The sequence below is a fragment of the Phalacrocorax carbo genome, chromosome 4 (assembly GCF_963921805.1).
Source record: "Phalacrocorax carbo chromosome 4, bPhaCar2.1, whole genome shotgun sequence".
NCBI lineage: Eukaryota > Metazoa > Chordata > Aves > Suliformes > Phalacrocoracidae > Phalacrocorax > Phalacrocorax carbo.
Genome location: NC_087516.1, coordinates 83,157,503 through 83,184,487, shown reverse-complemented (window position 1 = coordinate 83,184,487; position 26,985 = coordinate 83,157,503). Strand labels below are relative to the sequence as shown.

The window sequence follows — 26,985 nt, the reverse complement described above, 5'->3', positions numbered from 1 at the left end:
AACTCACCGATGTGGGCATTGCCAGTGCACTCTCTGTGGCTCTGCGTCCATCAGATCTGTAAACCTTGGAGTACTTGGACTATTTCTCACATTTGCCACGCTGCAGGAAGTTATGAAAGCGCTAAAGTAACCGGGAGGGGAAGATTTCAGAGCAGTAGGGGTTGTGTGTCTCTCCAAAGTGCCTGCTTCTCTTTGTGCTTGGTCTGCCGCAGGCTAGGGAGCAAATACCCAACTCTCACCTGTCTGTAATTCCTTCTGCCTAGCTCATGGGTTTTCTGAAAGAACTACAGGTTCTAGCTCACTAGCTAAGCACCAGCCATCAAATGCTAGCCTGGGTGCTAGTCCTCGCTTCCTGACACCAAAACTCAGCTACAGCCCTGCCTAGTATTGTGAAATTTCCTTTCAAGGTGCCAAGGGAAAAATGACATTTTCATGCTGAGAATCCTGCTTCTCCAATACAAAATATTAGGAACAGAACCTGAAGTGACATGCTAGGTTTGCAAGTTGCAAACGGATCATAAAGACATGGAGTAGCTGTAAAATTTGAGGAATATAATCCCTGTGAGCTGTTTTCTGACTTTTTCTCCCCATATTTCAGGTTCCCCTCAACCTCCCCGCCCCCTGTATGAATGTTTCCTGGCTTGTGGCTGCTTATAAGATACAGCATTATGTGCTGCCTTTTGTTTATTTGGGAAAATCTTTCTTATGCTATCAGTTTGTTTTTCTTTTTGTGGCAAAGTTCTGTGCAAACAGGATTTCTGCTTCGGAAAGCGCCAGCTCAGTAGCAGCCTGGTTCTGAACGCAGTTGTCTTGGATTTCAGGGTAAAGACCTCACTTGCTGGGCGAAGTCCTCGTCGCACTGACGTCAATGGCAACTTAGATGAAGCCGGCTTTTCATCGCTGACTTCAGTTGTCACTTTATGTAGACCAGGTATAGAAGAACAATTGGGGCTGACCTGCATTTTACCCCTTTTTTGAGCAATTCATGAAGGGCAGCAGTGGCTGAGCTCTTAGGAAATTGTGCCGGATGGTACATTAAGGGCCTGACTCATGGAGGAAAAGGATTTCTCTGGCAGAGGGTGGCCAATGCCTCGTGTCACACAGAAATCTGCATTAACTGAGCATATTTCATTCAAGTAACCACTTCATTGTAATCCAAATCTCTCAGCAGGAATTTATGTCCAGGAATAGACTGAGCTAAATGAAATATGTAGCAATATCAATGATTGCATTAGTTTGGCAGTTAAACATGCAAGTGGTAAAACAGCAGTGACAAACACCCTGTGTAGTGAGAAACCCCTCAGTGGGCCTTCTGTCCTGTAAGTTTCAAACTATCAACTCCATCAATAGGATCTTAAATTGCATTACTTTCCTTTGCCTTCTCAAACATCTGGAAAGCCTCTTGCTAGCCTTTCATGTCTCCAGTGGGAGATTTTGTAACAAATAATTGAGAGGGCCTTAAAAAAACAAGCTACCTTCAATTAAAGCTATGCTTCTTGTGAACTGGGGGGGTTTCCATCTTTTTAGTAGAACAGTTGTATTCAAAATCTGGAGGGCAGGTGACTGTGGGATTTAGACCTTAATCTGTTCAGGGCTCATAAAATCAACGGGACAACATGCCTAGGTTCTCCTGGCCTAACACCACCTCCCTGTGCCGATCCAGCTTTTCAAAGCAATCTGTTTTACCATTCTTCAACTAGGAAAAATTAATTTGCCACTGACTGGTCTTGACGTGAATTCTAACATGATTCAGTATTAATTCAGCAGATAAGCTGTTAGGGTATATTGCTTTTAAAGGGAGATTTGAGCACTGACCGGCTCATAACAATGAAATAACGACGTGTCGGAGTAGCAGAAATTCACTGCAGAAAGAGGTGAAGAAGCTCTGAGATTGCTTCACCATGCCAGAAAGGAAATACTCTTCAGTCAGCAAATGTGGCATGTTGACAAATGTGTAACATCTGCAGTGCTTATGAAGCTTATTCGCTCAGTCATTTTCCTGTGGTGTAATTAACCATTGTGTTTGACGTTCACAAGAACATTTATTGATGGACTAGAATGTCTTCATTCTCTGACATATCAAACTCCTCAACAGCTGGCCTGACCGCTAGCTGAGGTAGATTTTTGGGAAAGTCTTGTGCAAATACCTGCCGTAACAACAGAGCGAGAGGAAACTCGCAATGTACGAAGACTGGAAAAAAGGTCTCATGCGCAGGAGCATTGCTCAGTCACTTCCCTTTAAGCCGTGCTAGGCTAACCCTACACATCTGGTTCCAACAGGGTACACTCAAAGCAGTATTATCAGGACCATGTTTTAGAAAAAAAGGCAATAAAAAGTCAGATGAGCATCATTTATTCTGTCTATGTCCCTGTGAAACAAGGACACCTTCTGCTGTTTGCACTGGTGCTCAGAATGTCCTGCAACCATTACTTTGTATTGGAGCCATTACAATAATATTTAATGAAGGCTATGACTAAGAGGCAGCTGAAATTATGAATGTGGTCCATGCTGTCACTTTTAGATAGACTCAGAAAAGTTAAGAGGAGAATAATGCAGGATCATCACAAAGGAATGAACTCTTTCAAGGATTATGCCCTGGGCAATTGGCTGAATTTTGCAAATGGGATCAGCCCAACCTCCTGGCCAGACTTTTCCGGCTGCGGGGAGATTCCCATCCCTTTTCTAATTGACACAGAGAGTTGGTCACACTTGGTCATTAGTTGCCGATGAGAGATGAGAGGCTGACTGGTCCGCTGACAGCGTAATGAAAGGCCATAGGTATGCTCTCCTCTTGCTCCGGTGCCTCCTGGAAGTAGGGATAAGAAAGGGAGGCAGATCATATAATTGTCTTATGCCAGTCAGTATGAATCAAGGCAGCCCAAGGATAAGGAGTAACTTTAAAAGCATTTATCTGTGATGAGGTTAGTGTGTCAAGAGGCCTGTTGGATGACACAAAGAGAACAAGAACGTGTGTCGTAACATAAGGAAAATGTGTGATCTGCTGCTCTGCATGGACGATATTTTTAGGAAATCAGAGGAAGGCCGAGTAACATTAACCTCACCTAGACAGTGTCATGATAGACCTGACCCTTGCTCCCAGTAGGTGAGGATGGTTGCCATGGATGATTAAGGTGCTTTCAGCGAACAAGTAGCAGGACTGATGAAACTGGTTTTCAATGGACTTGAGTTTTGCGATAGGATTCTCTGATTAGGAACACAGTCCAGCCAAGGAACTTCCCCTGATTAAGGCACTCGTAACTTCTCTTTCTCCCTCTGCCTTAGCAGCGTGTTATGAAAGTGTGCTATATGCTTACGCTGCAGTCTTTTCCTCGGTGAGAGCAATGGCAATTTCTACGGCTACCCACAGACTTTCAGAATACATGTAGAAAGTGAGTATCTTTGATCCTAATACTTTGAAAATGGCCAACACTCACAAGTTCCCAGGGAACAATCAAGGCAGCTTTGTCACATAATAGACTTTATTTACTAAGGAAACCAGGCTAGGTGCTGCCAAACAGATGTGGAACTGGATCTCAGTACTGTTCCACTCCCAGGCAGCCACCCAAATAAAGTGATCGTATTTGCAAAGTAGCTGAGCAGACAGAAAATCCCCACGTGGTATGAGGAAGCTACAGACGTGTAGCAGGGGCGGTGTGAAAAGGATGTCCAGCCATTCCCAACCTATTTGAATCTGTGTGCACTGAGGAGATGGGGAAGGCGTGGAGGTGGAAAGATACTCAGATGAGGACAAAAACACTGAAATCCTGCGGCCAGTCCCAAAGTGAGGCAAGAATCACTGTCAGACTTGTGCTCTCCCTCAGTTTGTCCTTCACAGTCTCCTCTGGCCACCTAGAAGTGCCCCAGTAGCCAGAGGATTCCAGAGGTCACAGAGGGAGCGCTGGGGCGGCCACATCTCTTCACTCCACCAAACAGCTTTGGAAACCTGCCCACTTCGCTTCTCTGTTTTGAACTTTCTAATCTCCAGCCTTTTTTGACCAATGTAAATATGAGGAAGGAAGGACCATGCCTTCTTTCCCTCTTGCAGTGGCAGAATTTGCTGGGAGCAATGGCCTTGCAGCCAGAGTTGTGTTAAGGCAGCGCATGCGTGCCCCAAACAGGGACAGGAGCCTCAGCCCTAGGCATTGCGCAAGTGTGGACCAAAGGGATCGGGATTGTTCTTCCCAAAAAAAGGCTTCCAGAGCTGAGTCACAACCATCCATATGAACTAGGGAAGGCAAAGTGTTGCAAACAACAGATACTGTAGTACATCTGCAAGGCTCCAATTGCACGTCTGCAGGGTGGATTTGCTACTGGAACAACGAGGCAATTTGTAAAACGCATTCTTTAAACACTATAAATTCCACAGTCCCAACAATTTCCCTTTTGTTAGAGAAAAGAATGCCCAGCCTGGCCATGTTTTTCACAGAGGCTGGGAATTAACTTTATGAAGCCATCACAAATGTCAGCATGACCAGTATTTACCTAGGAGAGAGCTTGCCTGAGGAACAAATCAGCAGCAGGCTAATCAGGGCTGAAGTAGGTAGTGTCGCCCTTGCTTTACCCGCAGCCTACCGCCTCCTGCTGCGTTTTCATGGTGAATGTGTTTGAAAAATACATTGTGAAAACAGTGCTGCTCCTTTGCAGTAGGTGAAATGACAGAAGTGTGACAGTAGACAGAAGGAGGAGCCTCTTGGGCTTGAGAAAGCCGGGACAATCACACAGCTTCATATTGAAACTAGCACCAATCTGTTTTCTGGTGATGAAGTTAGGTTATCTGACCTCCATGCTGTCCGGACAGCAGTTGGCTGACTTCATTCAACCTAAACCAGCTCAGGCTTGCTCCCTGCCCTTGCCCTCCCAGGGATCTGCCGAAAGGCATGGGTTTCTTCTCAGCCTCTCCAAGGGGCAGTACTAGCTCATTTCAAGCACAGCAAGAGGATGGAAAGGTAAAAACCTCACTGAAAAAAGCTCTAAGCCATTTAGCCAAATTAAACCTGTCCTTTTCCTCATTTCAAAAGGAGCAGAAACTGGCACAAAGATTTAGGGGGAATGTGTGAGAAACAGTCGTTTCACTGCTCCACATGAAATTTTCAACTTCTAGGTGGCTGCCGTGAAGTGGGAGGGAGGAAAATGGAGCACTGGTGCTTTTCACATCACCTTCTGAAATTATTTCATTTCCCTGCAAATGGGACCATCTAAAAGAGGCTTGGTCTTACTGCTCTCACACCATAGCTCTCATTCAGGCAAAGGAAGGCTGAGGATTGTAGTTCTGGAGTGGTGCAAGTGTATTGATGGGCACAGCTTATACAAGCCATTAACTGAACTGAGAAGATTTGATGTTGCAAGATCTGCCTGCAACATTAACATATGGAAACAGACACCAAGCAAGTGTAACAATATTTATTTTTTGAAAAGCAAAACTCTAAGTGACAAGGGAAAATTTCTTAATTAGGAAACAGAGTTAGTAATAAAAAATAAGGAAAAATATTCCATTGGATTTACAGGAGCTTATTACAGTTATTCTGGATGTATGATGATACCTCCGCACGATGATTATATGTATATAACGATCAGGACTTCTTCGGCATTTGGGAAAATGAGTAGATGAATAGAAATCATATGGTCTCACCATGATGACATTTAAATACCAGTATTTAAAAGTGGTTTAGATACCACTTCTTTTTAATCTTCTGCTGGATAGAAACATGAAGAGCAGAGGAAACTGCATATACACAATTCCAAGAGGAATTTGGACTAGAATAAATAAACATCCATCAACACAACAGCACGGTCACTTATATGTAACTTTATATAAATTATGACATTATGCCATACAGAAAAAGAGACATCATATGTCTGAGGTTGCAATGAGCAAAGCCCACCACCTCCCTCAAAACGCAAACGCACGGGGTAAGCCGCGCTTCTGGCAGGGAAGGGAACCGAAGTGGCTGTTGGACTGGCGTGGCGGAGCAGCCTGCATGGCTTTCCCACAGGAGCTGGGCAAGAGTTTTTCCAGGCACATAGCTATACAATGTGCAAACCAAAACAGAGACGTGTTTTGGGCGGCAGCAGTTCTCTACTCCGAGCTGCTGCACAGAATAAATGTTTCTATGCAAACTACTCATGTCCTTACAAAGGCACGTAGCACGGAAATATACCTTGCGCTGATGCCGAAGCCTCAGCAGTGGCTGCTGATGCTGCAGCCCAGGCAAATTTTTTCCTGTGAAATAATTCAGGGTACCCCCTGTGTCTTTTCTCCTGCCTAACATCCCCAAAGCAAGGTTTTAGAGGCAGTGAAGTAGTACAGCACTTAGAACTGTGCTTTGCAGACAATGTCCAAACTGAAGATAAATATTGCGAGTACTATGCAAGATGTAAATAAATACGATCAGATATCATTACATTAAACAAAGTACTCAATAAATAGGCGGAGCTTAAAGTGCGTTGCAAGAGAGGGAAGCCCCCGCAGCCCCAGGCCCAGTGTCATCTCCCCGCCAGCGAGCTGCTTTCCCCCGTCAGTTCTTCTGCGATGAGCTGAAAGCAAAAAGCCGAGAAAACAGAGATGAGCACAGCCTGCCGTCACCTGCGAGCCTACGGCTTGCTGGGGAGCGGGCGTCGCGGGAGGCGCACGGGGCTCCCCTCGCTTCCCCCGGGGGTGTCGGGCCGGGCCGCCCCGCTCCCTCCCGGGACCCCCCCGCGGCGTCGCCGGCAGGTACCTCTCGAGGACCCTGGCGACGATGATCTTGACCCAGGGTGCGGAGGGGTTCAGGCAGACCGTCTGTCCGCGCTTGGTGGTGGCTCTGCGGGGCGAGGCAGGGGGTGAGGCCGGGGCCGGGCCGGGTCGGGCCGAGGCCGGGGCCGGGGCCGGGCACTTACATGACCTCGGGCACGGCGCAGTGCGGCCCCTCGGCGACGAGCTCCAGGCGGGCCAGGCGCCGCGGCGCGATCACCTCGGAGACGGTCCGCGGGCAGCGGCAGCGCAGCTCCCCGGCCAGCGGCGCACCTGGAGGCGGGCGGGAGGCGCCTCAGCCCCGGCGCCCCCCGCCCCGGTCCGGCCCGCCCCGCTCCCCCGCCGGGCCGCCGGCGCCCCGCGCACCCCCGCCGGCTGACCCCGGCCCGCCCCGGCGGCTGGCAGCCCTGCTGGTCCCCGGCCGAGCCCGCGGCCGCTCACCCCGGCAGAGCGCGGCGGCCAGGAGGAGGACGAGGAGGAGGAGGCGGCGGCGGCGCAGGTGCGGGCTCATGGCTGGCGCTGGCGGCGAAGCTGCTGCGAGAGCCCTCTGTGACAGCGGCCCCCTTGGCCGACGGGGCTTTTATCTCCCGGCGGGAGCTGCCGGGGAATTTCCCGGGCGCGGAGTGGAGCCGGGGGGGTGTGCTTGGTGGGGCTCCCCACCTCCCCGGCCGCCTTGGCCCCTTTCCACCGCCGGCTGTCGGGTGCTAACCCCGTGCAACTCCGCACCCTCATGCGGTGCGGGCTGCTCCCCTGAGCACCCCTTCTTCACCTACCTGACTTTTGAAAACTGGAAATCTGTTTTTCCTGCAACTAGGAGGCACTCAAATTTCCATACCTACACTCCTAGTAATACCAGCCTTCTATTCCACTCCTCTGCACAGTTGGGTCACTCTGACATCATGACTGTCAAGGCATTTTGCTAACTTTGGCTATAAAGCAGCAAAATAAACAGTTTTCTGGTAGCTTATAAAATAAATGAGGTGCAATTTTTCTGACCTTCATTTACATAGGTTTAGATCAGTTATGGCCAAAGCACTTTCTTTTGTAATTCATTTTGGTATGAAAAATTATTTTGCACATCTTTGTTTTTGCAGCTGATCCTTTTTGTCTCTTCCACCAGCACATGTGAACATGAGTGGAATCAAATTGTTCCAGGGTCAGGCTGCCATGTGTCTTGACCCAACAACTGGAATGCCTTGTGCATCCCTAAAGCTTCTAGGTCGGGTTTTTTGTACCCTTGTTGTTTAGGTTTATGACATCTTTATGGCTATGCAGGAATTTAAGATTTGCAAGTTTGTTCTTAGATCTTCCTCCCCTGCAACTTCCTAATCTTTATTTACTTTATAAATATTTGTTTGCTGTAGAACACACATCCAAAACTCTGAGCGCTAATTCAAAATCAGATAAGCCCAGTCAGATTTCAGCGAAACATTCCTGGTTTGTGAAGAAGAGAACTGCTCATGAATCATTATTAGAATGACTTGAAACCAAGCATGGTACAGGGACTGTTTTAACTGGCTTGACTTGATTTTCAGGGGAAAATTGACATTGTTTCCTTATAAGAAGACTGTCAGCACAGAGGTGGCTTCTTGCAACTAAACCATTGTCATGGTTTTAATTGGGATAGGGTTAATTTTCTTTACTGTAGCTGGTGCAGTGCTGCGTTTTGGACTTAGTAAGAAAATAATAACACACTGATGGATTAGCTGTTGCTAGGAAGTGTTTACACTTGTCAAGGGCTTGTCCAGCCTCCCATGCTCTGCTGGGTGCCCAAGAAGCTGGGAGGGGAGGGGGCACAGCCAGGACAGCTGACCCCAACAGGCCAAAGGGATATTCCATACCATATGTCATGCCCAGTATATGAACTGGGGGGAGTTGGCCAGGGGAAGCAGTGATTGCAGCTTGGTGACTGGCAGGGTTGGTCAGCGGGTGGTGAGTGGTTGCAGCACTTTTTGTTTGGTTGGTTTTTTTCCCCTCCCGAGGTTTCCCCTCTCTCTCTCATTATTTTCCTTTACATTATATTATTATTATTATTGCTATCACTTTTTTATTTTAGTTATTAAACTGTTTGTCTCTCAACCCACGAGTTTTCTTGCTCTTCTGATTCTCTCCCCCATCCCACTGGGGTGGGGGGAGTGAGTGAGTGCTGTGTGGCTCCCAGTTGCTGACTGGGGCTAAACCATGACAGTCCTTTTTGGTGCCCAATGTGGGACACGAAGGGTTTGAGATAATAACAGTTGCTGGTCACAGCATTGATCCATCTGTTCTCAGTATTAGTTTATCAGACCTACAGCATGCTCTTGTTTTTGCTGTACATGTTAAAGATTTCTACTGGTTTTGTAGTTTGCTGTGCTCTGCTGGGATTAGTGATGTTTTGCCTGGGAGATTTGTTATTACAACATTGGCCTTGAGCTTTCTCTGGTATTTGGGGTTTGTGTTGAAGCTGTTACTATACTTTGGGTACCACCTCATGGAGACAATTAGCAATTATACCTCTTCCTCTGAGAGATTTTTTATGGAGGAAGTACAGAATGGCACCTTAGCTACCTTCTTCTATGATGCCTCCTCCTTCATTACAACAACTTTTCAGTATCTTGAACATTCTTGAGTAGTTAAGATACTTCTATTGGTATTACTTGGGAATATTGTTTTGGATTTGTCTAAGGTTAGTAAGCGATTTAAGAATATCATCCAGAGATCTGCTCTAAGACTTGATAGTTATGAGTGGCAGGGCATGTGGGATAGTATGGGCAAATGCCTAGCTCAGTGGGCCCATGACACCTCAGGCCATCAGGGAAGAGATGCAACATACAGATGGTGCTCGTGATCAAGGGCTGGACTTGACCATGGACGCTATTGCACAGGTTATCCATCAATGTGAAACGTGCGCTGCAATCAAGCAGGCCAGGTGGGTAAAGCTTCTGTGGTATGGGGGACAATGGCTGAAACATAAATATGGAGAGCTCTGGCAGATTGACTATATCACACTCCCACAGACCCACCAAAGCAAGCACCATGTGCTTACAATGGTGGAAGCAACCACCAGATGACTGGAAACATACCCCATGTCCCATGCCACTGTCCAGAACACTATCCTGGGCCAGGAAAAACAAGTCCTGTGGCAACACGGCACCCCAGAGGGAACTGAGTCAGACAATGGGACTCATTTCCGAAACAACCTCATAGACACTTGGGCCAAAGAGCACGGCATTGAGTGGGTGTATCACATCCCCTATCATGCACCTGCCTCTGGGAAAATAGAATGGTACAATGGGCTGTTAAAGACTACACTGAGAGCAATGGGGGGTGGGACATTCAAGCACTGGGATACATGTTTAGCAAAAGCCACCTGGTTAGTCAACACGAGGGGATCTGCCAGGCAAGCTGGCCCTGCCCAATCAGAACACTTACATACTGTGGAAGGGAATAAAGTCTCTGTAGTGCACATAAAAAATATGCTGGGGAAAACAGTCTGGGTTATTCCTGCCTCAGGCAAAGGCAAACCCGTTCATGGGATTGCTTTATCTTGAGGAACTGGGTGCACTTGGTGGGTGATGCAGGAGGAGGGAGAATTCCGGTGTGTGCCTCAAGGGGGTTTGATTTTGGGTGAAAACAGCCAATGAACTGAATGGCATAATGCGAACTGCTATATAATGTTGTATGTCATCACTACTCTGGTTGCTATATGCCATATCAATTGGTATCATAGTAGGAATCTCCCAAATTAATGAAGAATGAACTTTGATTAAACCAAGCAAAGTACAGCGGTGATGGAACAAGGACTGACTTCGGCATGCAACAATCAGACACCACACACGCTGCCTCTCCTGACCTGAAAGACAGTTACATTAGATGGAGCCCAAAGCCATGGACTGGGTGAACTCAATGGACATTTTGTGGACATTTTGTGGGCATTTTACAGGAGTGTTTCCTAGACTAAGGGAATGATAAATAATATCTGTGTATTTTATCAAAGGATGGGAAGGGGTGGGTGGTTATTGAAGTTGTATTGGATAGTGTGGGATGTGAGCATGACATAAATGGTATGGAATAAAGTTTTGGCTGGGATAGATTTAATTTTCTTCATTGTAGCTGGTAGAGTGCTGTGTTTTGGACTTAGTAAGAAAATAATGTTGATAACACACTGATGGATTATCTGTTGCTAGGTAGTGCTGACACTAGTCAAGGACTTTTCTAGCTTCCCATGCTCTGCTGGGTGCCCAAGAAGCTGGGAGGGGAGGGGGCACAGCCAGGACAGCTGACCCCAACAGGCCAAAGGGATATTCCATATCATATGACATCATGCCCAGTATATGAACTGGGGGGAGTTGGCCAGGGGAAGCAGTGACTGCAGCTTGGTGACTGGCAGCGTTGGTCAGTGGGTGATGAGCGGTTGCAGCATTTGTTAACTTTTTCCCCTGGTTTTCATTTCACTCTCTCACATTATTTTCCTTTTCATTTTTTTATCATCATCATCATTATCATTACCATTATCATTATTATTACTATTTTATTACAATTATTAAATGTTCTTATCTCAACCCACGAGTTTTCTTGCTCTTCTGATTCTCTCCCCCATCCCACTGGGGTGGGAGGAGTGAGCGAGTGGCTGTGTGGGGCTTGGTTGCTGACTGGGGCTAAACCACGACAGCTAGTAGATTATATTTACTTTTTTTTAGAGACAAGCCAAGTAATGATTGTATAATAACATTAACAGGACAGAACAGGAATTAACTGTAGGTAAAACTACACTGGCAGGGGTGCCAAGATGGAAAGCAAAATAAAGTGATTTTTGAAATTACAAGTGTCACAGTACAGTAATCCTATTAAAAGATTTACTGTCTGAAAACAAAACCAAGTCAGGGCTCAAAACAGGTCAGATGTAGCATGTGATGTGAATCAGTCCCAGTGAGACCTTAATTAGGTGGCAGCCTAGTGGTACATGGAGACTCTCACTCCTGAGATCAGATAGTTCATGGGGCTGCTGGCTTCGTCCCTCGGGAGATCAGCCAAGCAGGAAGATTGTAGGTCATAAGCAAATGGCGATTGTCCCATGGAGTCGGGAAATATCTAATGACTAATTTGCACCCCTTTCCAATTGCAGTTTGGCAATGACATGCTTGGAAGCTCTTGGCTTGTAGTTTGGTCTTATAAGGAAATTACATGATCAAGACGTCTCTCTGTCCTGCTCTGTCGTTCCCCCCCTCCCCAGTTTAACCCCTCCAGCAAAGTTTGTGTCATTTGTCCGACTTCAGAAAGATTTGACAAAGAGCTGTCAAGAGGTATCAGCCAAGTTAGTACAAGTTTGCGGCGAGTCAATGTTGGATGGAGGGAGAGAGAACGCCAGACCAGCACTGCCATTGGGGGAAAATCTGCAGCACAAGCTTTGCTCTTTCCGCCTCGCCAGCTGGCCAGTCCAGATGTTCCTGCCTGCAGGAAGTGCATAGCACGGAGTTAGCTACCTCCTGCGCTGTCTCTTGTTCAGCTGTTCAAGTGTGATTAGAACACAGAAAACGGGGGAAACGTGGAGCGGCTTTTATGGTCTTGGGGAGAAATGGAGAGGTTACAGGAGAAGCAGCTATGGACTGTAGTCTGCTAGGGGACAGGGAGGTTGTGTGGGAGTCCAGAGGGTGTGGCACTGAGTGGATTGGAAGACGCATACATCTTTAGCTCTGGGCCTGCTACCTTCCCGTGGGTTATATGCCCTTTCTTTCTTTTTCTTAGTTGAAAACTAATAAATTATTGTTAATGCGAATGAATTCTCCACTGATGTGCATATGAAACGGTGCACAAAGCTGATGCATCGTGTAGCTTGGCTTCTGTCTTCAGGACAGAAATTTTGTAGCAGAGGTGGTCTTCCCGGCTCTGTTTTTGCAGTCTGACTTACCCTTCTAAGTAGCAACAGTCATAGTAGGCCCTGGTAAGTAGTGTTGTATGGTTTTTTTGAAGTGGCAGAGCGGCAACTGAAAAGGACCCAGGGAGAAGCAGGGGCATGCTTTCCTTGAAAACAAGAGGGATTCCTTAAGAAAACTGTAGGAAACACAGCTGCTAAGGATGGACAATTGCCCACAGGTGCTTAGGGGCAACCACTGAGCAGAAAAGTTAGCAGCCTTCCCTGAGATCCCTTGAGATATTCCCTCCAGGATATAGCACCATGAGCAATGGGAATTCCCAGTGTGGCTGCCTCAGGGAAGCGCCATGTTCTTTGCAGGACAACACAAATGAAAGCAGATTTTATTTGTATAAGTGCATTACTACACTGATAAGAACACACACAGTTGAGTGGCCACAATCTATGGGAATCAGGTGCTCTATTCCACCCTCGTAGACCTCTGTGTCTCCATAAATAGTTTTCTGCTAAACATAGCCCTCACATGCTGAGCAGCAAAACTGAGGTTTATGCAGTATTACCAGGAAGAAGGATTTAGCCAGCTGTAATAAACTGAGGCAATAAACTGTTAGGATGATGCACATCCAGTGCAGGTCACTGAAACTATCATTAGGAGATCCAACTTTGAGTAAATGTGGAGAGCAGATCTGTTGAGTAAGACATTGTCACTCACTCATGCACAGTCAGATTACGTGTTGTTCTTGGGCAGTAGGCATGAGTAAGGAGAATTTATGCGACAGTGCTGGGCTTTATGCTTTGGTGACTGTTCACAACATCTGAACTGTCAGACTCATTCCACAGTGGTTACTGCTGAGGAAATTCCAGAAGAAGCCTCCTGGGGTCTGAACTGTGAGGCTGTTAGGACGCGGAACAGCAATGTGTGAAGCTCGGCAGCCAGGCCTCCAGCAGTTACGTGGTGAAATGAGCAGTAGTCAGAGAGGTCGTGAACATGCTGAAATGAGCTCATTACTGAGCTTGAACCTGTGAGTCACTACTCGTGCAAATAGGCCTGGCACAAGGGAAATGGGTATCTGTGGGAGTATTTCAGAAGGCAAGACCGTCTGCCTGAGCAAGGCTTTGTACCTGCAGACCTGCAGATCACCTCTGGCTACCTTCCATGTGAATGTCAGTGGGCTCTCTCCAGTCCAGATGACAACAGCCACAAGGCTGAGCTGTAGTTGAACTCTCCTGGATTCTACCCTTTCCTCTGGCTCCTCTCACTGCCTTTGGCACATTTCCTTTGAAAATAAGAAAAAGACAGGCAACAGAAAGAATCATGTCAGCCAGAGTTTAGAAAGCTGAGTTCTTCCCTGCCTGCTGCCAGTTCTCTGTCATTGTAGATAAGTCTGTCATGCATTGGCTGCAGGTGGTACAGACGTGCTTGAGTTAAGTTTAAATTAGTTGTGCTGAGTAGTGGTGTCAGTATATCTATGACAGAGCTCATCAACGTGTTTGTATTTGCCTTGCTGGAGTTACCAACCTTGCTTAGGTTCTTTGGTAGGAGCTGCTGTGTGAAGATACTCTGGAAACCCTCAGTGTCCTTAGCGTGGGCCTCAGGGCTACTGGAGCATAGAAAGCTGGCCCAGCTTAGGCAGGCCCTAAGGAAATGCATGTGGAGTATTACTAGCCACATGACTTAAACTTCTTCATGTTATCCAGTTGCTAATTCATTAAATGCAGGAAGTTATTCCGTTGCTTTGTTGCACACTTTGGCTACTTGCCTTTCCACAGCAGGTATTTGGCTTGGCATCTGTCATGAGAGTGTGCATTCATAGGTGACAAGCCCCAAAAAGCTAAAAGGCAACTGAACATGAAACAATGCCTCTTTCATTTCAACAAGCGAGGACTTTAGCAAAGTACACAAAAATGTGTTTGGAGGATATGTCCCGGATACAAGTTTTAGGTCAACTTTTTTAGAAACCATTTAACATGGGCGATCTCTGAAGGGGCAGGGGTGTTTCTGATTGAGTCAGGTGTTCCCTCTGGTGCTTTGATTCGGAATTAATTATGTTCTTGTGTAAAGTTTGTAAGAGAAAGCTAGAAAAACATCAAGTCACTGCTACTTGCTATTGTCTACAGCCAGAGGGTATATACTGCTGCTATCCCCTCTTACCTCTATTATTATGTTACCTTTTTTTCCCTGTATTGATGTCAGGTTTCATAGTATTCCCTAGCTATGATAGGGTGCTCTGCCCTAGCACCTACGACTCCTCCTGTGGATCCAGCCCTGTCATAACGTACAAACAAAAATTGTCTTTGCTCTCAGAGAGCCCATACTGTGGCTTTTCAATCCCCAGGAAGATTTGCTGGAGGTTGGAGCCAAATTTCAATATCATGCTATAATTGTGTGCAAAATAGGTTTTATATCGATCAGATGTTTTATTTCCTTGAATTTCCTTGTGTGTTTCTCTAGTTTGGAACTGTTTCCAGTCCATATTCCCTTGAAAATAATACCTGAATGCCTGAAGAAATATAAGCGTCCCATAGTTCTAATTGTGTCACAAAGGATCTCAACTCAGTGTTGTCAACTGTGTTGTGGCACATGTCACACACCGCTGTGCACTCGTTTCTGTAATACCCTTTGAGATGTTAACATTTGCGTTTAAAATTATGATCTATAGCAAATGATGGTTGGTATTTTCTTACCTGTCTTCCTGGATCTTCATGTGATTTTAACATTCTGGAGTCCTTAGGTCTGTCTTTTTGGCCCCCAACAGAGCTGGAGGATCTCCTTTAGCTGTGCGCATTGGTGACGATAAGAGCATGAACAAACACATCGTTAACAGTTGCAAAGGAATGTGTTTGTATTGCTCAAGCATTACCTTAGCAAATACAAAGGGTTGGCTTTGACATTGGTTCTTTTGGTAATCATTTCTCCGTTTTTCAGTTTCAAGTGCCAACTTACCTTTTCTGAGATAGCTAATGGGAATGTAGTTACTGCCACATGGTGACCTTACTTAATGTGACTCCTGGACACACAACAATTTAAAAAAGCGTATAAATCGACTGTCTGGTGGTGGATGGACTGGTTCTGGTATTTTATACCTAACATAGAAGGGCAAGAGGAGCGTCCTTTTGAGAGTGAGAGCAAATTGTTTAGGTGATTTGTTCCTACCCCTGCTGAGGGAGAAGAACCCCCACGCTTTTTAGCGGCTGGATAAAGATTACAGTTGGGTGACTCCTTCCATCCCCACATAGCTGTTCATTTGATAAGCCTTTGAGGTCATAACGACTCATGAAAGGCATAAAGACTGACACAGAAAAAAGGTGGTGGCTTTTTTTTTTTTCAATTTGAAGACTTAAAACAGTATTTTTAGTTCAAGCTGAGCAGCTCATGAGCAGTAAAATGCATGCTTCATTTCAGGGCATTGTTGACTAAAATGAAGGGTTTGCTTCCCAAGTGGACACCTCAAAGAAGCTTTGAAAACGAAGTCCTCCCATCCTTACACTTCAAGCCTGATAGCAAAGGTTTTCCTCAACTGGGAAATGAGCTGTTTCAAAATAAATACCTAAAAATTTGTTACATCTGCCAATAGTTAGAAGTAAAGCAAATATGAGTCTCTTAAGAAATGAGTTATTCACCCAGTTAAAAAAACAAACCCAAAACACCAAAACAACACAACAAAAAACCCAAACCTGGTTTAAGCCAATTTCAATCCTACTAGGTTTTCAGGTTCAGTGGATCTGAGTAATTTTTGAGACTGTGCTTTGGATAGTTGTGGTCTTTTGGTTGAAGTGTTGACATCAGTTGAGAAAGCAGTGACACGAGACCGGTGACCACATGAAAATGGGAACACTTCTTGGAATCATCACAAAATCTTTGAAGTCTTCTCTTATGACACTCACACTTTAATCTTCTGTGTTACTTTCATTGGTCATGTTGCAATGGAGGAAAAATGAAGAAGTCATACTTGACTTACATCCTAGCAGATAATAAAGCTGCCATCTCAGGGAATACTTTCCTGAAGCACTTTGAGTGCTATGCACAGGTTTGTTCTTCAGCATATTTGGACTCTGTAGTAAAATTGATTACATTGCTCCTGGCAACAAAAAATGCCTGCTATTTAGTTGAAAGGAAGGAAAAACTAATATTGATAAGTTTCCTTAATTCTCAGTGAATTATCCAAAATAGCATATGAAACAGCAAGAGAGGCAAGTATTCATTTCGGCTTGTTAAAGGCAGGTGTTTAGAGAAGGTGTTTTGAGGAAAGACGTTGATGACATTTTTGATAAATACCATCACCACTGAGGTTACTTTCAATGGCTATCTTCCCCATTATCTTATTCTTCCTTATTTTTCTTTCTCCTTTTCAAATTTTTTGATTGCTTGACTTCAAATAGCCTCAGGGTACAGGAATATGCAAGGAGACCGTGCTAAAAATTACGCTAACAATTGTGAGCACATCATCTTTTCTTTCTTAAAATTGCTAGTGAGTGCTGGTGCCAGGAGTACACACAGAGAGCAGAAGTAAGCTAGAGGGATTCTTTAGAAAATAGGCTACTGAAAACAGCAGCTTTTGGTTTGACTGAAATTCAGCATTTTTGCCTTTGGTTTTCTTCTATATAAGCAAAATTCCCCCCAAATTAAATTGATCAGGACACTGACTGGAAAGAATCATTTCGCTTATCTCCAAATACTGTTTTGCTGTGAGATCAGAGTAGCTTAATTTAGATAAATGGTTTACCATTAACATTTGAATATGTGCTTGAATTTGACAAAATCATTGCTTTCAAGTGAAGTTTTTCAGTTTATTTGAATCATGACTTTTCTAGTGGAGTGCTGCTCCATCAGCACACTTTCCATCCAGACAGCCCAGCTTTGGTACACATAATTTGAAACCAACAGTACTCAGTACTCTCACTGAGAACATACTCCTGTAGGCCTTATTCAGCCAGCATTAGACATTTGCTTCTTATTCTGTTTCTTCTAATAGTCATTTTAGTATCAGAAGATATTTGCATGCTCTCCTTTATCCTTTCCTCCAAGCAGGAATAGTATTATGAGAATTTTTCAACAGGGAAATTATTCTATAGCATTCGGCCTGCCGACAGGTCAAGGGTGTGCAGATTGATTTACAGCTCTTTGTCACATTTTGTACTCAATCTAGTCTTGTGATGACTTTGGGGAAAGATTTGGGTATGAAAAAACCACTTTTTTAATGTTAATCCTAATTAGGAGCGGGTGAAGCTGCAGTGTTCAGTATGAACTCGCTACAATACTGCTTGTTTTCTTTGGCTCTTTTTATTAAAATCGTCGTCATGGTTAGCGGTAAATTACGTAAATTGCTTCTCTTTTGTAGATGCCATTCTTTGCTGTCAGCGGTGAAGTACCAAACAGAGAAAGCCCAGAGGGGAATGAGAGAGAAGCAGGAGTCAGTGTGGCCTCGTGTACTCTACATATCACAGTAGGAGCCTGAGGATACAGGGACTCCACCTGACTTAACTTTCTGGAAAAGGAATTAGCAGAAAATGAGGAGTTGATAGAATTTTGAACAGGAGTTCACTGAGTCAGCAAACAGGTTTTTATTGGCTTGATTACTGGTCTGCTGCTGGCAATGTCGGGCTTAGTCAGCCATGAACCAGCCCAGATTGCCGTGCATTTGTTTATCGGTTATTGATAATTCAAACATAGAGCTTTCAGAGTCCCTCTCTTTTCATTATTTGTGTTGGGTGACTAAGTGCCTTTCACACAAAGATCTGGCACCTGCACAGACAACTCTTACTTTTTCAGTAAGAGCAACTGAGCTCATTAAATACAAGTTAGTACTTAAGGAAAGACTGTGGAGGTTGATGGTCCAGAAGTTCTGGGCTGAGTACAGGCTATAGTTAGATAATTTTAATGAAAGAGAATAGAGCCTGTGTGTTCGCATGGCGGATCATGCTTGATTTAAAGCATCCCTTCTGCTTCCAGTCACAGTATGCTATCTACAAACTCCTCCCAGACCCCACGTGGCACAGTGAGGTGCAAATTAAATTTTGGCTCCGGTGTTCTGCTTGCAGATATAGCGAGCATTTGTTCTGGTTTGGCAGGAAGGAGGTAAAAGTGTATAGGGTATGTTCAGATTTTATTTGCACCTGTTTTGCACCAGTTCTGTTACATTAGGTGCTGGGTGAAGCCCAGACAAAAGCTGTCTGGCGGCATGGTTTATATCCCTACTCACTGATGCTCAGTAAATTCTTAAAATCAATGGCATATGCTGGTTCCTGCACCTGTGGTTCATTCTGCAGAGGCAGGTGCTTCACTCTCCCCAAGATCTGTTGAGCCTTTCCAGCACAAAGTGGCGACATGCAGGTATGGAATGTATTTCATGAAACTAGAATCCATTAACTTGCTGAGATACTCTTGATGCTTGTTTAGCACCTAGATCTCCAGGTCTGATGAATAATTACTGTACAGGGCCATCTGCTACTGTCCCAGCAACATAACTTTTTGGAGGGTCAATGCCAGGCCGTTTTGTGAAGCAGTTAGCACAGCAGTGATAGTTAGGCACGGTACTGGCGCTATTGTGATTGTGCTTGGATTTGTGAATAATACCAAGATCATAGCACTGCAGTTTGTGCCTTCCTTGTTGGGAGGTTGTCCCAGGATTTTGATGCAAGGAGGTGAGATCTATCCTGTCTATGCAAAAAGTAACAAAAAGGTTAAGAACTTAGAGTTCTCAGTGAGAAGTATGGAGTACAGTTGGTTAGAAGCTTCTGCTGGGTGAAATTGTTTTGGGGAGGAAACCTTAGATTGGGCTTTAGGTTGTTGAATCAATACTGTTCCTAAGGTAGGCATTAGCATCTACATCCGATGTGAGAGAAGTTTGGAAATATGGGCAATTCAGGTCAGGAGCTCTTTTGGTTAGTAAAACTGCTGAGTAAATGTAATGTTGACCTTTTTCACTCACCCAGTATAATAGTTTTGCAATAAAAGCAATTCCAACATAAGTCTTGCATAACAGGATGAGAAACCTATCAAACTTCACTTCTGGACTTTTGTGGAGACTTGGCCAATCCTATATAGCTTAAAATTTCTCCTGCAGTGGAAATCCCCTTCTCACTGGTAGTTCTTCTGGGGCAACTTACTTTCTTCTTTTTTTAAAAAAAAATTGTGCCGCCTCTGACCAGCAATTTAGATCTGGTGATTTCTAGACTAAATGAAAAGTTACTGTCCCCCCTAGATTTGAAGGGAAGGTCAATTCACCCATCTCGTCCTTAATTTCTACTCCATTCTGAACTGGCAAGTCTGCAGCCATCCTTCCCCTCAGAACAGAAGTTTAATAATTGCTATGCCAAAAAAATGTTTTCACCTCTAACAGCACACATCTTGCAGTTTTCTTTGGAAGACTTCCAGCCTGTTTTAGAACATCATAGCTTATTTTGAACCTTCTTCATCTCTTGGATTTCATAGTCTCACTTTATTTTGATTTTAATTCCTTTTTTGTGTTTTCTTCCAGCCACCCCCACCCAACCCCACCAGCTCCTTCACTTATCTTGTTCCACTGGGAATACTAGCTGACAGCGTATATACTTTGCAAACTAAATCTACTGCTCATACCAGCGTCACCCTTTCTCTTTATTGGTGATTAATCAAAATTTGGGGGTTCAAAGTGCTTTTTCAGTCAGAAGAAAAGATCTGTGGGTGGAATTAGATATTTTTCATGCAACATCATGTATTTATTATAATGGACAAAGCATTCCTTCCTTAAGGAGCCAAACGCCAGATGTAGTAGTTTCCCCACTTCCAATTCCTGTTGTCCAGTGTCTGGCAAAAGCCCTGTCTTGGTGGTTGTTTCTACTGCACTAATTCCATCTGTGCTGGGCTCTTCTGTTTGCGAGGTTCTTGTGTGCTTGCCTGCCTGCTATCCCCACCTGATTTCTGCATGTGCTCCCTTTCTCCCACTAGCGTCCAGACAGGCAGGAAGCCTTTGTGCAGCGCCAAGCTCTGAGCTCGCTGCCATGGCTGCTCTCCACAAAGCTGGGTTCAGCCTGGGCTACGGCAGCCTGTCCCGACTGGGGCATGGCAGAGCGGCCTGCGTAGTCGTGCTGTGCAACTTTAACAAAACACTGGCAAGACTCTTCCTGATTCACAGGAGGATTGTACAGGCCTAAACCAACTTTTGGTTTTTGGTCTTAATGATCTGACCTTATTCTAAACCACAAAGCAGTTTTTTGAGGCCTGTCTCTCAGCCTTTCTTTTTGATGGTACTTTCTGACTGTTTCTGTGTTCTTGTGTCCTGTATTTGGATTAGAAAATGTGAGAGACAGCAATTACCCAATTACTTACATAATTACACCCTGAGCCCTGTATAGTCTGGCAGTGTGAGCATTTCCCACCCTCAGCATGGAGACATGACTGCTGCACTCCAATCGGATTGCCTCTGAGGGAAGATGAACAATATCTTGCTGTCACCACCTACTGCTGGCTCTTGTCTGTGCATTTTTTTTTAGTAGGCATGAGTCTCCTGACTCTGGGGATAAACAATTAAATCAAACCAGACCCCTGAATGTCTCTGAGAGATTTCCTGCATTGCATCAAAGAAAGAGTAATAGCAAAGCTATTGGGATGCAGAGGGATTCACAGAGAATCGTCAGCAGAGCATTCAGTGCAACAGGTGGAGTGGCAAGCTGCTGGCTGGAAGGGCTATGTGTTGTTTGAGCTACGGTGGCACTTTTTCATGTGTTCTACAGGTGGTCCTCTCATCAGTTGTACAGATCATTTTTCACTATGCATTTAGTTTGAAAACACCATCTGTTTCTTTTAGGCAGTCTTTCTTGTCTAGTTATTCAGAGAAAGGTAACTAAATGCTAGTGAAGGCTCTTTCCTGTGTCTTGTGTCAATTTTATTTATTCTTTCTCTATTTCACCTATATTTTACTTGGAAGTCAGATTCTGTCTTTTTCCTGGATAATGTAGGGGGACTTTGACAATTAAGTTCCAAATATGAATTGTTTTCCAGATTTAAATTCTTGGAGACATGCTAATAAAATGTTCCCATAACATATGGGAAGTAAAAAGTGACCTGCCTCTGCAGAAGTAAGAGCAAGAAGTGGTCATCTTCCCTGCTTAGTCAATTCCAGGGGCAGGAATGGCTGAGAACCTTTAACTTCTTACTTGCGAAGTCTTCCCAATTTTTCTTACTGCGTACTGAGTAGAACTGGAGGCACCTGTGAGGCCTGAAGCAAACAGATGTATTCCCCCAGGTTTGTGCCTCTAAGATTCTGTCAGCTTCCAGTGAACTCTGACTTGCCAGGAAAGAGCTCGGCTATGCTCTTACATATCACAGAATCCCAGAATGGCTGGGGTTGGAAGGGATCTCTGGAGACCATCCTGTCCAACCCCCTGCGTGAGCAGGCACCCCCAGAGCAGGGGCACAGGGCCGCGTCCAGGCGGGGGGTGAATGTCTCCAGGGAAGGGACCCCACAGCCTCTCTGGGCAGCCTGTGCCGCTGCTCTGGCACCACATAGAACAGAAGTTTTTCCTCATATTCCGGTGGGATGCAGGTTCTTGCTAAGTAACTGATGATTTGGTGCTAATTGTTGCCAGGTGGTGATTCTAGCCGTCAAGGGCTTTTCGTCTACCCTTGCTCTGCTGCTGTGTGGGAAGCTGGGCGTGGAAGGGATCTGGCTGGGACAGCTGATTTGGGTTTGTTGGGGGATATTCCATAGCATGTGATATTGTGCCTGGTATGGTACGTGTGGGTGGTGGGAAGAAAACAATGGTGCATTGTGGTCCGGTGCTGTGCATTGGTTGGTGGTGAGAGCTTGCATAATTTGTTGGTTGGCTAATTTTTTTGTTTTGCCCCCCCTCTTATTTTCCTTTTCATTGTGTAACTTTTATTATTATTGTTGTATTTTAATTATTAAACTGTTCTTATCTCAACCCATGATTTTTTTTCTTACTTTTGGTTTTCTGATTCTCTCTCTCATCCTACTGGAGTGAGTGAGCACTTGTGTAGCCCCTGGTTGCTGACTGGATCTAAACCACAACACAGGGCCAAGCGGATAAGTTCTTATTTGCATTCCCTCCTCAATAGACCAATTTCCCTTTGTAGTTCATTGCAGAACCTGTAGTTAACCTACTGAGACCTGAAAATAACATAATCGGTTTTTGTGCCAAGTGATAGACCTAAATTCAGGGTTCACGGAGGTAAATTCGAAAATGGGAAAGTTGCAATGAAGTCATATATTACTTTTGATGAAATTGGTTTTGCTTACAAAGAAGGCACTAGTTCATTTTTGCCTGGCTGCTAGCAGTAAAAAAAATGTTTACGCTATTTTTTTCACACAGCAGTTAGCCCAGAGTGTCCCTAGTGTTTTCTGAGGATCATGTTCTCAGTGCTTTTCTTGGCTGAACGTACATATTCATTTATATCCTGCTTAATTTCAATCTCCAACCTTGTTTTCCTAGTAGATGGGAGATGTTTTCCAGCCTGGTGCCTGATCCTGTTCCCTACACGTCCAGGTTGCTTTCCCGTGGAGCCTAGGATGTAGCAGGGGATGATGAAAATCCAGATATTTTCCTGACAGGGAGTCGGGATGCAGCTGAATTGTTTGTGCAGCTCTAAGAGTGGGGGAGCACTCTCAAAACCGTCATTTCAGATGGAGCTGCTGGGAATGGGTATTACCCAGTCTGGCTGAAGGCAGTCAGCCATATCCCTTTGCCGTGTGTGTTTTGCACAGGTCTTTGTTTTGCATGTCAAAATGGGCTTTTGTTTTGCTGCTATTTTTTTCATCTGGAGAAGGTACTAACTTGTGATTAGAATTATCACTAATGAAGGACTGTGATTATATCTCTTAGTTTCAGTACGATTTCACCTTAGCCCCTGACGCTGTATATACTGTATTTACTCACTGTCATTTGTCTTCTCAATCAGTATCTCAGAAGCCACATGGAGGTGTGCTGGGATCTTGATGCCATCGTACATGCTGTTTTTACAGTCCTTCTGCCATGCTTCCTGGTGCATCCACACGCAGGCATTCCTCTTTGTTCTCTCTTCAAACCAGTTCTAATGTTGGCACCACAAGCCTGTATAGCGTGAGGCAGCCAGCGATAAAAAGCCACCTGCGATGAAAAAATCCTTGTGTTTATATAGAACTCTTCACAGATTATGTAAGTTTTCCAGGAGTCAGTTCTCATGTGCTGTTTCTGTGGCATTTGCAGGGCTAACCACTGCAGTTATAGTTAGGAGAGCCATTGATGCAGCAGGTATAAAGAGGAGTCCAGTCCTCATCTTAAGAAGCGTTAAGAATGGAAACGTCCCAGAGCATGCTTGTTTCAGGTAGGTAAGTAGGTACTTGGAGGCTAGACCTGCATTGAAGCAAGGTCTTTGTGGAGTAAATAAATGGAGCAAGTCTTGTTCATAAAGCCAGTTTATTTGTTTGAAAACAAATATTTCAGAGACACAGATCATCCAAGGTACGTAGATATCTATTTCCTATCTACATAAGGGGGCTGCGTGTCTTGACAGACTTGGGACAGTGAATCAAAACTGAGCTGCTGGATCTGTTCAGCAATCTAGTCTGACACAGTGAAAAAGGTTCCTACCCTCAAAGTGTGGACACTGAATCCAGTTGCTAGGCTACTCCTGAGGTAGTGCAGTTTTCAGCATGACATGCTAGTATGAGATACTTTATTTCTGGGTTGTGGTAATATGACGGGCTGTCAGGGATTCCTAATGGAGAAGGCAAATACCCCATCTGTAGCTGTGTACTTCATCTCAGATAGGACAAGAGGAAATGGCCTCAAGCTGTGCCAGGGGAGGTTTAGATAGCATACTAGGAAAAATGCCTTCGCCAAAAGGGTTGTTGAGCACTGGAACAGGCTGCCCAGGGCAGTGGTTGAGTCACCATCCCTGGAGGTATTTAAAAGCTGTGTGGATGCGGTGCTTAGGGACATGATTTAGTGGTGGGGTTGACGGTGCTGGGTTAACTATTGGACTTCAAGATCTTAGGGGTGTTTTCTAACCTAAACGGTTCTATGAGTCATGATTCTGTGAAGGAGTCTAGAAGCTGTTAATACATTGCTGTCAGAAATAAAAATAAAATAAACCTAAAGGTAAAGGTATAAGGATTGCATAAAGCCTTTGCATTGACTGGTACAAGTTCAGATCATCACAGGGCATCACCATGCCCCAAACCCAAGCTATTAATGCTGTAATTAAATGCTATAGCTCAAATCCTGTTCTCACTTCACTCTACTTCTAAATGAGGACAAACCAATGTGTGGCTATTATGTGATGAAACCAGAGGGCTACAATCCTAGGCCACTGTTTGGTAGCAATGGTCTTTGTGTTGGTTTGAATGGTCCCCATCCTGCTACAGATATTCACTCCTAGCCTTGACTCCCTCTTGTTGATTACACTGACACAGGTGTTCGTAGAATGAACGAGTCAAGACAAAGGAGCTCACTCTTATTTTGTGCCATGTTATTGTTCAGTTACCAGTTCTGAATTGTGATGCACCGTGCAGCAGCACAAACATTTGTGTCTGCATGTTACGCTGCTGAAGGGTTGGAAGACATGAGGAAATGTGGAGTTGAAATTGGAGAAGAAGGAGGATAGCAGCTTCTGCTGAAAGCAGCAGCGATGTCAAAAATTACTTTTAAATTTCACTCAGAAGGAAATGCCCTGGCATGGAGCTGCACTGGCACTTCACCATGCAGAAGAGCTGAGGCTGGCCAGAAAGAGGAGGTTTGTTAACAGAAGAGATTAGTGTGTTTGCTGATGCTATCCTTATCCAAACAAGCCTGAATGATCTTGAATGCAAATGTGAAAGTGTGAAGGAAAGTAAAATGACCTCTTAATGTAGCAGGCGAAAAGCAGCTTTTTTTGAACATGTTGGGAACATTGTATCTCTGGCCTATCTTGTGGATCTGGTATTGTTTGCAGGCTGTTCTGGGTGGGAATCAGAAACCTCCCACAGTGCAGTGGTTGAAATCAGTTGGCATTAAGCATGTGCCTTGATTAAGTTCAGTTGCCCTTTAAGTGCTGGGGACAAAGTTCCCCTAAATACATATCTGCATTTTTAATATCAGGGGACAACTGTAGTGGAATTTAATGGCATTATAGTAATTTCTGATTCACAGTGACTTAACTGGGGAATATTTGTCATCTTAAGCTCTCAGAGACCCTAAAGATCAGTGTAAAACAGGAAAGAATTAATGTAGGCAAATGTGTTTTCTCGTTCAGCTCAAATACATGGCCTTCAGAAATATTCGGAATGTGGCCATTTAATTTACAGCCTTTCTTAAAAGCAGAAAATGCTGGATTTCCAACACTGCAGCTCAGAGGACATTTTTGATTGCAGGGTCACAAAGTACGCTTCTTATCAGTCATATTTGATTGCTGATATGGGAAAAGGAAGCAAATTGAGTCAGTGAGTCACATTGTTTTAGAGACTAAGCCTATGTGCTTGACAGCAGTCACTACATGTCCATGGAAGAATGTTGTTTAGCTTCAGATTCCCAACGGTGAGGCTAAAATGTTGATCTGAAATGACTTGTAGCATTTTTTCATAGATGGAGACAGCTGTTTGTCAGCAACATATAGAATTCATAGCTCCTAAGAACTAGAATGACAATTTACTAGCAGCAGGACATGTGAAGCGGTGTGAGATGTTTTCTGCTGTTGTTTGTGTCCCTACAGGTGAAGGAGTAGTCTGTAGAACCCTAAGCTCAGGTCAGTGCTGGAGTTAGCGGTGCTGTTATGTCATGCCCATAGTCCTTGGGGTGGAATTGGATTAATATCACAGGAATTAATTTTGCTCATTTTTGAGCATCTGCAGGAATGTTCACTAAATGCTATTCCATGTTTTGTGCTTTGTCTGATTTCTTGACACTTAATAATAGTTCTGTTTGACTGGACAATAAGCTTTGAATATTTTGTTAGCATCATTAAGCAGGTACTGTCAGACACTAGCACTAGACCCACTAGCACTGGTTGAGGCAGGTCGCCCAGTTCCTGCATCTCCAGTGTGACTTTGAAGTTTCCTCCTTAAATCACATTAGATTCTGATGTACACCAGAAAGTGTAGGAATGGCCACTGAGGATCAGAGTAAAGGTCCATCGAAGCTGGTGTTTTATTCCTGGGCTGGGGACACCTTGGAAAATAGGAAAAGAAGACGACAAGCACTTGGGGCTGCTTGTCCAGAATATCCTCACGCTCTAGCCTATTTTAGGGCAGGGATTTCCTGGACTAGGTGACATTTCCATGCATTTGGCTGTCCTCAGTGGATTTTCTTCTATGTTTTTGTTGACTTTTGTCTTTGGTCTCTGTACACTTTTGAAATACACAAAGTCCTTTGGCGAGGAGTTCCCCAGGTGAAGTATTTGTGGCATGAAGAACCACCTTTTACTGTTTGTCTGAACTTTGCTTCCTTTAG

The 26,985-nt window shown here is 44.6% G+C and overlaps 1 protein-coding gene and 1 long non-coding RNA gene across 2 annotated transcripts in view; one reads left to right on the top strand and one right to left on the bottom strand.

Annotated features, from left to right (window-relative positions):
• LOC135313306 (uncharacterized) overlaps positions 1-26,985 on the top strand; it is an 89,081-nt gene that overhangs the window by 22,986 nt on the left and 39,110 nt on the right. The window lies entirely within an intron of this gene.
• Positions 5,481-7,242, bottom strand: LOC135313221 (alveolar macrophage chemotactic factor-like). Its single transcript, XM_064450777.1, has 4 exons — positions 7,173-7,242; positions 6,878-7,004; positions 6,718-6,801; positions 5,481-6,535 (listed from the first exon to the last, which is right to left on the bottom strand). Exons 1-4 carry the CDS (start codon positions 7,240-7,242, stop codon positions 6,517-6,519), a joined length of 300 nt encoding a protein of 99 aa, XP_064306847.1. The 3' UTR covers positions 5,481-6,516.